Source organism: Benincasa hispida, chromosome 1 (assembly GCF_027475165.1).
Source record: "Benincasa hispida cultivar pf3 chromosome 1, pf3_genome.v1.1, whole genome shotgun sequence".
NCBI classification, from domain to species: Eukaryota; Viridiplantae; Streptophyta; class Magnoliopsida; order Cucurbitales; family Cucurbitaceae; genus Benincasa; species Benincasa hispida.
The window spans coordinates 15,549,683-15,560,454 of record NC_143478.1 but is presented as its reverse complement, the minus strand read 5'-3'; the positions used below and the strand labels follow the sequence as shown (position 1 = coordinate 15,560,454).

The following is a 10,772-nucleotide window of genomic DNA, read 5'->3' as shown; positions in this document are numbered from 1 at the left end:
ATCTGTTATGCAATGAGGATAGTCAGTAAATATCAGTATAATTGATGACGGGAAGAAATGCACGTCATCTTAGGCCTTTTATTTAGAATTATGAAGGTTGTTAAGCAGAATATGCGACAATTATGTTAGAAATTCATGAGAAAATGATTTTGCGCCGTTCAGCATCAAGAATCTCGGCTAACCCACTATTATGCGTTATTATGCATTCAATTTTCTATCTTTGTAGTTAATGCAAAAAGCGGATGCAGACGTGGAAGCCGAGCGACGACCGCATGTGGAGAAATTCTCCATCACAAAGGAAAATGCATACGTTCAATGCATGGGAGTTGCGGTAATCGATCGCATGCATCCATCCCATAGGAGTTACGATCGTCAAGCGATTGCGATCATCGTGAAGAAGTTGCGGTAATCAAGCGAATGCGGCTACACGATGATAACCATAATAGAGGGATGAACGCAAGGTTGATGGAATAGAAGCATCAATGCATATCTCAGAAAAATCAAAAGATAATGTTGACATTTCACCTACCACGCCATTTGCAGCAGAGATTCAGAAAAGAACCAACGCGCCGCGAATATCAGAATCAAAGCAGGTCCATTAATGTTGTTGGCGATCAAGCTCTATAAATAGAAGCCGATGAGCAGAATTTCAAATCATCCGAGTTTCCACCTTTGGGTGGATCCTTGTGATCCAAAAGAATGTGTGAGAGGAAAGCTTGAGAGTTCTTCATATCCTTCATCCATTTCGAGGGACGACCTGATCCTTTATCGGAGTCAGATCTCGAGAGAGTCAGCTCCACCGCCCTTCCATGGCACCACCGGCAGCCTTGACACACATCTGCTGGAAGCAAGACATTGCTTCTAGCTAGCCTTTTCCATTTCTCTTCTTTCTTATATTGTATTGTATTACATTATGCTTTAAGAATTATTGTATAAGACCGGTCCACGAAATTTTCAGTCTCATTATATAACGTTGTTCATAATAGAGACTTACATTTCACCAAAATGACTATAGGTAACATGACCTGAATCTTGAGTGAGTTGTGAACGAGCCTATGAAGGCAGACCTTTAATTTGCATGGGTAAGAGTGGTCAGATCACCGACTCAACAAGCCTACCATTTTGAGGATTTTTCTTATTGGGGAGCTGGGAACACAACTACACAAGAAGGAAATAACTCCTGACCCTAATGTCGAGGTAAGTAGATAAATTTCTCCCTTAGGACTGGTTCCGGGGCTTGAATAATGTGGTTCCACACCCTCTTGGCCTAAGAGGGGTTTAATCATAGTTGGACTATGATTTATTATTCATTAGAGGGATCAGTGGTACTTAAAGAAATAGATGTAACTACAAGGGTAAAATGGTCATTTTTGCCCAGCTGTACTTACGAGCATTTTGTTAAGGGTCATCGTACTGTTGACTGGTTAAATCCAATGGACACAAAAATATATTTGTAGTACGAAGAGTGCAACTGACGGTCTTTAGTGGAGTGTCCGTCAGTTAATGGATGGTGAATAATTCAATTAAAGAGTTTAATTAATTATTCATGTGTCGTTTGAGCTTCAAGCTACAGATCCATGAGGTCCCCTCAGTAGCTCAACGAGATTTTATGAAAATTAGTTTTTGGATTAATTTGAACATTCAAATTAATTGAGGAAATTAATTATATATGATATAATTACTATAATGTATTTGATACACTATAATATAAAGTTTTTTTTAGAGAAATTAAATATTTGAATATGATTCAAATATTAATTATGTGAATTGGATTCATATAATTAGATCTAATATAAATGAGATTTATATTAAATATCATTGTTGAAAGAATTAATTATAGGCGATATTTTAATTGTATACAATATTAAACTATAGGTTATATGTTATATTTGATATAACATATAGTTTAATATATATTATATGATAAAGTAGTTATCATATATATATATATATTAAGGTTTATTGTTAAAATTAGTTTTATTAATTTTATTTTTTTTTAAAAAAAAAACAATAAGCTTTAGGGAGGGAACTCCCTCCCCCTTTTTCTCCCACAACATACAGGAATAGAGGAAAGGGTTCCGTCTTCTTCTTCCAGAAAGAAAAACACAGAGAGTATTGTGATATCAATCCTTCCTTCTCCTCCTCTCTACTATGAAAATATCTTCCCACTCAAAATCCAAAATAGCCAGAGCTCACTCCTCTTGGGTTTTCATCCTTGAGAATACTATGGTAGCCATTGTGGTTGTGCCCTTTTTGAAGAGGATTTAATGTGAAGATTGGATTCTTCAAAAGTAAGGGTTCTAAATCCAAATCAATTCTCTTCTGTTTGTTTTTCTAGTATGTTGTAATTAGTTAATTAAATGCCTATTTCTTGTTGTTTTACTGTAAAATTTTCATTTTGTGAAATTTGGGATAATTGGGACAATCTGCTTCCACTCAAGAACTCTAACAATGTTCCTTCACTATGGGTATGTGATATCGTAGTTTATTGTATTTCTCTCCAAAAACTCAACATTATGTGTATAAATGTGTGTTAACACATGAGTTTTAGTTCAAGTGGGAGTGTGTTGGGTTTTATGTCCTAAAACTCGTGGTTTGTAAACAATAAACTTATTCTGTTAAGCAATATAGATGTTATTGAAGTTTGATTCAACAAAGTTGTTATGTATTTAAATTGCTCATTTCATTTTAGAAATAACTTAAATCTAATAAACTAAGATCCATGGCTATTACATTGTTGGGTTGTATGTCTTAAAACTTGTAGCTTGTAATGTTAAACATTTTATATTATCAATAAAGATGTTATTGACGTTTATTCAATAAAACTATTGTTGAATATGTAAATTGCACTTGTAAAGACTAAATTTAATAAATTAAAGATCCATGACTATTATATGAATACTTGAACTTTATGTGGAGACATAAGAGTGGATCAAGTTCAGTAAATAGCCAAAACGGTCTATAGTATATGAATAAGGTTGGGTGCCTTACTCTGGTAACACTATCGGATGTGGCCCACTGTAGTTGTTACAATTTGTTGTAAAGTACTACAAACAAAGTGATCCTGATTGGTTCATGTATTGACATGAGGAGTAGTGGCATCCTATGCAATCAGTTTGCATAAGATCAAACCAAGAAGTCACTCTTACTTTATAACGTTGTTTACTTTTAAGATTGATTGTTTCAAATCGATGACCTAGGTAACTCAACCTTAATCCTAAGCTAACTATGAACTCCTGTTTATTCGGCATTATCCTTAGATTTACATAGGTGAGGGTTGGCTCAACAGCGCCGACTCAATATGCCTCCCATTTCAGGTGTAAGATCAGGTATATAGTTGGGGACATATGGTGCAAGATGGAATTCACACCTAGCTGATTTAGGAATAGAAGAGAGGTTGTTCTCTTGAGTACTGAATCCAAGTCTTGAACAAGGGGCCCCACGCTCTCATTGGCTTGAGAGGGACTTGGTTTAGTGATTAGATCACAAACCAATTGTTTATTAAAGGATCAGTGGGACTTAAGGAGCAAGATGTAATTTTGGGGGTAAAATAGCAATTGACCTGGTCATGATTACAAACAACCTATGAATGATCGACTTACTGGTTATGGTTAAATCAAGTGGACAAAAATATATCTATAGTGAGGAAAGTGCAATTACTGAGCTATAGTGATATATTTGATTAATTTGGTTTAAGAGTTTAGTCAATTAATCTCAAATCGTTGGAGCTCATGATCTGTAGGTCCATAAGGTCCCTCTACTAGCTTGTAAATCTTGGATTAGTATGTTGAGTGAATTTGAAGTATTCAAATTCAATTTGGGAATTAAACTTAAAGCGTTCAAATTTTAAATTAAGATTTGAATTTGAATTGTTCGATTTCAAATTAGGGTTTGGATAATTATATTCGAAATAATTAACATTTAATTTATCGAAATTAAATGTAAGTGGAGAGATTTAAAATATTTAACTATTGATTTAAATATTAATTACATGAATAGGATTCATGTATAAATTAGGTGTTTAATTAATTTAATATTTGATATTAAATTATTAATTAATTAATTAATTAAATTAAATTTAAATTAAGAAATTCAATTTTGGAAATTGAATTTTGTTTAATTTAACTGAATTAATTTTGTTTAATTTAATTAAATTTGTTAATTGATTTTTAAGAAAAATCAACTAAATTGAAATTGATTTGAGTTAGCGGAAAAATCCACATTTTGAGCAATTAAAGTGGATTGTCTCTAATCCACACCTAGCCCATTAACAAAAGGCCAATTGAAGTGTCATATGGCTGATACACTGAGTGCTTGCATGTATGGGATACATAAAAGCTTCAATTTTGGTAATTCTTACTGAACATTAAAGGGATTCTGCAGAAAATTCTTTTCTGTTTTTCCTTCTCTTCAAACCCTCTTCTTCCTCTCCTAATTAAGCTCAATCTAGAGTTCCACCACTCAAATTCACGTTGGAGAATGGTAAAGAAGATCTCTTGGTGGTTCACTGTAGATTTGAAGCTCAAAATTCGAGGAGAGCAACTTGGATTTGGAGGAATTCTTCAAAGGTATATGTTTTGAAACCCTATTCTATGAAATTGTATTCATGCATGCTTTTAGAACTCAAATTAAATGTAATTAGAGTGTTTATTGATTCTGATTGCTTCCGCTGCATGCTTTTATGTTCCATCATACACGAGTACTTGAACTTTATGTGGAGATATAAGAGTGGATCAAGTTCGAATAAATAGCCAAAATGGTCTATAGTATACGAATAAGGCTGGGTATCTTATTCTGTGGATATTATTGGATGTGACCCACTTTGTAGATGTTACAATTATTGTAAAGTGCTACAAACAAAGTGATCCCGATTCGTCTATGTGGTGACATGCGAGTTGGGGCGTCCTATGCAAAGAGTTTGTATAAGATCGGACCAAGAAATAAGTCGCTCTTACTTTACAACATTGTTTACTGTTTGAGACTGACTATTTCAAAGTGATGACCTAGGTAACTTGCCTTAATCTTGAGCTAACTATGAACTCCTATTTATTCGGAATTATCCTTAGATTTACATGGGTGAGGGTTGGCTCAACAACGTCAGTTCAATAAGCCTCCCATTTTAAGGGTAAGATCAGGTAGATAGCTGGGGACATAGGGTGCAAGACGAAATCAACTCCTACCCACTTTCAGTGATAGTAGAGAGGTTGTTTCCTTAAATGCTAACTCTAGGTCTTGAACAAGGGCCCCACCCTCTCCGCCTGAGAAGGACTTGGTTTAATGATTGGATCACAAACCAATTGTTCATTAGAGGATCAGTAGGACTTAAAGGAACAAGATGTAATCCCAAGGTAAAATAACTTTTTGACCCAACCGTTATTACGAACAACCTTTGAAGGGTTGACTTACTGATTATGGTTATATCGAGTGGACACAATTATATCTATAGTGAGAGGAGTGCAACTACTAGGTTTTAGTGGAGTGACCTAGTAGTTAACAAATATTGGTTAATTAGGTTAAAGAGTTTAATCGGTTAATCTCGGAATGTTGAAGCCATGATTTGTAGTTCCATTAAGTCCCCCTACTAGCTCACAAATAGATTAAACCTTAGAATAGCGTGATGAGAGAATATGAAACTTTTAAATTCAAATTAAGAAATTAGTAATTATATACGATTTAATTACATGTTTTAGTTATCGAAAAACGAAATTGGAGAATTGGATAATATTTAAATACGATTTAAATATTAAAATTATATGAATGAGGATTCATGTTTGTGGAGTTTATGGTGTAAATAATTTAATATTGGATATTAAATTATTTTAATTAATTTTATTTAAAATTAATTATTTGAAATAGTTTTATTTAAAATTAGAAATTTGAATTTTTGAAAAATTCAAATATTAAATTCAATTTTAGTTTTAATTTAATTTTTTTGAAAATTTAATTAAAGAAAATTGGATTTAATTCTAAAAATTGGAAAAACTCAATTTAGTGGGTTTATCCCACATGAGACACCCAATTTCTACTCAAATCTTTGTGGATTTGGTATCATTTTTCTATGCAATTTAATGACACCAAATATGCTGAATAAAAGTCAATTGATTCAACTAAGATGAATGGCATGCAAAGTAGGGAAGATCAAGTGGTGGTCTACACCTAATTACTGAGGAGATTGAAACTAAATTTCGTGGATTAAAGAATATCTTCAAAGATAACTTCTCAAAACCCTATTTTCTATTGTGAACATGCTTTCTTAATTGCTAAAATTGATGAATTAGTGTGCTTAATGATTCTATTTACTTCCACTAATTGCATGTTAATTCCAACAATTGCTCTAAATTCAGCTCATTTTGGATCCCACAATCCAATTTAAATATCTAGAAAAATAGTAGAGAAGATCAAGTGGTGATCCACACCTTGTTGTTGTTATGAACAAATTGTTGTTGTTATCTAGAAGATCAAAGATTGAAGCTAAATTTTGTAGATTGAAAAAGGTCTTCAAAGATAACTTCTTAAAATTCTATTTTCGGTCATGAACATGCTTTGTATGCTAATTTCAACCAAATGGTCATGACTAAAGTGTCAAATAGACTTTCTTTTATTTAGAATCCAAAAACAGTCTATAAATTCAAATAACAGATTCAACCAGCTTAAAATAATAATAATAAATCAAACCAACCTAAACACTCCCGTAGATCTACGACTTCCACCCACCAAACGGAACAATCAGTTAAGCAGCGGCCATTAACCATTTCCTTCATCATCGACACCGAGCCTGTAATGTTGCAGAGCAGAAGTTCCATTCAAGCCTCTGTTATTGTGGTAGAAATAGAAGTCTTTGAGCGTCGTTTCACTGTACTTGGCAGGATTTAGTTCCGATAACAATTCCTTTATGGGTCCATAAACTTGAGATGTTGGATAAACCCCGATCCCAAAAAAGCTCGCAATTGAAACCCTTGGACCTTCACGATTCGATAGCACTCGATGCTCCACGCTCTTGAACCGATCGTTCGAAATCAGCTGCAAAAATAATTCAATGCTAAGTATTACAAAATGGGAAACCTTACATTCTGAATCTTTATGGGTAAATCTTAGAAGCTTGCCTGCAGAAGATCCCCAATGTTGACGACCAAGGCCCCTGGAATTGGGGGAACATCAACCCACTTCTTCTGGTGAAGAACTTGAAGAACTCCGATTTGGTCGTCTTGTAGAAGCACCGTCAAGAAATCATTATCGGCGTGTTCTGTTGTACCTAAAGTGAGCTCTGGCTGTGGACATGCTGGATAATAATGACACAGAACAGCTAGTCCCCTGTCGCATTCGATGTCGCTCAGATAATTTGTATTCAAGCCAAGAGCCTCCGAAAGCAACTCAAATAACATTATCCCCAATTTCTTCATTTCTTTTGAGTACTCGAACAGGATGTCTCTACAGAAAACACCAACTAATTAAGAAAAGAGAAAAAGAGGAGAGCAAAAAAGAAAATAAAATGAAAACCCCTGTTTTTATCACATTGGAAACCAGAATGTTACCGGCAAATTTCAGGCAAGTCTTGTGGGTTTGGAAGATTAGGAGCCATGAAACAGAGGAATGTGTCTCTCCAATTAGCGGCTGGTGCAGTAAACAGATCGAAATTACTGTTGTAAACAATGGATTTTGTGTTGTGGCGAGTGTAAAATTGCTTCTTCAATTCGGTATCTTGTTCGTAAAATCTTAGTGTCCCGTTTTTCATCTCATCCAGAACACTCACTGGAACTCCATGGTTGACCAATTGGAAGAAACCCCATTTTTCAGAGGCTTCTCGGACTTTGTAGACGACATCTCTTCGTTTGGATGAATCTATGTCGATGCCTTCGAGGTCTATCACTGGAATGCTCAGTTCGATGTCTCCGGGAGCAGGGGACTCGCTGGCATCAGGCGGTCGGTAAAATATTCGCGGTATTTGGGTTATGCCGCTGTCGACTAGGCCTTTCACTCCGGCTTTTGTATCGTCGAAGAGTTTCAGTTCCGCGGCTCTGTCGAAATGTTCGTCGTCGTTGGCTGCTGGAGTTAAGTCAACTCCGTCGACTACATTCTTGTCTTGGTGCAACATTATAACAAATTTTCTCTTGACTCGATTTTCATTTGAGAATCTCAATCTCAGTTTCTAGTTCCTAGACTCGCATTTATATAAAATAAAATAGAATACCTTTTGTATTACCAAGCTCACAAGCCTAAATATTATAATTTTTTTTTTTTAATGAAAAATTGGAAGAAATAATTTTGTTTTGTTTGACCTAAGTCTCTAGTTTTAAAATGTTACCCTTTAGATAAATTTGCAGTTTGGATTCAATTTAGTAATTAGATTTCAAAATTTATAATTTTACTTTTGACTTTTGAACTTTTGTCTCGATTTAATTTTTAAGTCTTATGATTTATACTTTTAACATCGATTTTTAACTAAATACTTACTTTATTTATTTAACGTAATGTCAATTTTTTAATTAAAAGTAAAAAAATTATAATTAATTATTTTTTTAGAATAGGTGATATTATTATACAACAACAAGGAGGATTCCATAGCCTGGGATCAAGGCATCGTAACAACAAAGTACAAGCAAAGATAGGACTCGATCGAAACAAAGCCAAAACAAACGCAAATAACACCATCCACCTGGGAGAAAAACAAAGAAAATGAAACAAAACCCCACAACCTGGGACCAACAGCAAAACAAAGAACAATGGCAAGTACAAAAAGAGGAAAAAAAAAACATCCGTAAACGTACTAGATAAGACCAAGAAGATCAACTTGCTAAGAAGCAGCATGAGCACGAACCGTAGAGACTATAAGGTGAAACAGAGCAGACACCGTCCTTGGACTACCTCATGAAGCCGCCAATTATGCTCCTACCAAATGTAGTAGATGGAAGCACACCAGAAGACACGAAATAACTTACTACACACCCCCTTACCTGACCCCACTCGACACAACCAACTCAACTCAACATCTCAACCTGCCACCCGATGAATCGACCCCAACTGACACAATATATCTAACCACACCTCTCTCCTAAACCCACACTCAAAAAATAGATGATCCGTGATTCCACACCTCCCCACACAGAAGACAACCTCGCTTTGACAATAACCCAACTCCTCAACCAATCCCGTGTAGCCAACCTGTCTCTCACAGCTAACCACGCACAGAAGGAGTGATACAGAATACCACCTCCAGACCACAAAAGACCTTCCCAAGACACCTTAGGACGACGATGGCGCAAACTCTCCCACGCACTAGCGATAGAAAATCGACCACTAGTACTTGGCACCCAAACCTAATAATCCTCCCCCCTCCCTAGGCCCCACTACCTAAATAAGACCCCAGATCTCAAGCAACTCCCATATCACTCCCCCCCCGGCAACCAAGGATCTCACTAAACAAAATATGACCTTCCATCACCTACCATCAAACGAACAAGATGCTTGAATCTATCCTTACAATGCAAGATAGCCCTCAAGCACCAAGACCTCCCAACCTCACACCGAACAACCCACAAAGACCGCCCACACAAAATTATTAACTTAATGAAACTGTATTATAATTAATTTCACTAGTTTCATCATTATTAAATTTTTACTTCATAACTATTCTAAATTAATTAACAGACATTAACCTAATGACTGAAAGTGATTATTGATTTAAGTATCTACTCAACATAAAACTATGTTGAATTAATTAATTATTAATTAATATTTTTTAGATACAAAATTGAAAGTGTAGACACCTATTAAATCTAAGGTTTGAAGTTTAAGAACTTATTAGACAATAATTAAAAATTCATAGACTAACTAAATTCTTTTGAGATGAGACAGACTTAACAATTCAAAGATTGAACTTTTAATTTAACCTTTAAAATAATTATCCTCGTAAAACTGTTATTGAAAATTTATAATAATATTTCATAGTAAAACATCAAAGAATGAAAATTAAGAGCCCATTCGATAACGTTCCCGTTTCTCATTTCCTGTTTCCTATTTCTTGTTTCTTGTATTTTATTTTTTAAAAACTGGAAATAGGTATATGTTTGGTAACTTTTTTTGTTTGTTGTTTCTTAAAAAAACAGAAACAAAAACTTGTTTAATAATAATTTCTTGTTTCTCGTTTATTGTATTTTTCTCTTACCTTTTCTCTTATTACATAATCTAAATATAATTAATTATATAAAATAAAAAAAAATATTAGCATGCATTAAAATATTAAAATTAATTATAAAATATTTACATTTTCAATTACACATAGGTCTCAATGCAAAATTTAACAATAATACATTGTTTCTATGATTCATATGTTGTTAAAATTTTATTCCAATAATATTTCTTACTCATATCATTTGTTTTAATATGGACTCAAATCCTACTCAATTATATTTTTTATGTAAATGACGTGGCTGTAAAATATTGTAGTAAAATTAAATAAATTTCTTGTTAAACAAAATTTATATATTGTAAAATTCTAACCGATTTCAAATGTACTAAAACATAAAAAGTCAAATTTAAAATATTATATAAATATTCATATTGTAAAATTTAAAATTTAAAATTAAGAAAATTAAATATAGATGATAAAATTTGAAATTTGAAAATCAAACCATATATAAATCTAAATATTGGAAATTTTAAAGTTCAAAATTAAATTAACATATAAATAATAATAATAAATAAAATAAAATAAAATATAAGAAAATATAAGAAAGAAAGAAATACAGAAGAAATATAGCAAAATTGATAGAGAG

The 10,772-nt window shown here is 33.5% G+C and overlaps 1 protein-coding gene across 1 annotated transcript; it reads right to left on the bottom strand.

Moving 5' to 3' along the window:
* Positions 1–6,571: 6,571 nt before the first annotated feature.
* Positions 6,572–8,190, bottom strand: LOC120069650 (1-aminocyclopropane-1-carboxylate oxidase homolog 1-like). The gene is made up of 3 exons (XM_039021433.2): positions 7,533–8,190; positions 7,104–7,428; positions 6,572–7,020 (listed from the first exon to the last, which is right to left on the bottom strand). The coding sequence occupies exons 1-3, from the start codon at positions 8,090–8,092 to the stop codon at positions 6,745–6,747; spliced, it is 1,161 nt and encodes a 386-aa protein (XP_038877361.1). The 5' UTR covers positions 8,093–8,190; the 3' UTR covers positions 6,572–6,744.
* Between the last annotated feature and the right edge of the window lie 2,582 nt (positions 8,191–10,772).

Coding starts and splice junctions, on each gene's coding strand:
- LOC120069650 (XM_039021433.2), bottom strand. CDS start 8,092: ATGTTGCACCAAGACAAGAATGTAGTCGACGGAGTTGACTTAACTCCA. Junction 7,429..7,532: donor GACTTGCCTGAAATTTGCCG/GTAACATTCTGG, acceptor TGTTTTCTGTAG/AGACATCCTGTTCGAGTACT. Junction 7,021..7,103: donor ACATTGGGGATCTTCTGCAG/GCAAGCTTCTAA, acceptor TTATTTTTGCAG/CTGATTTCGAACGATCGGTT.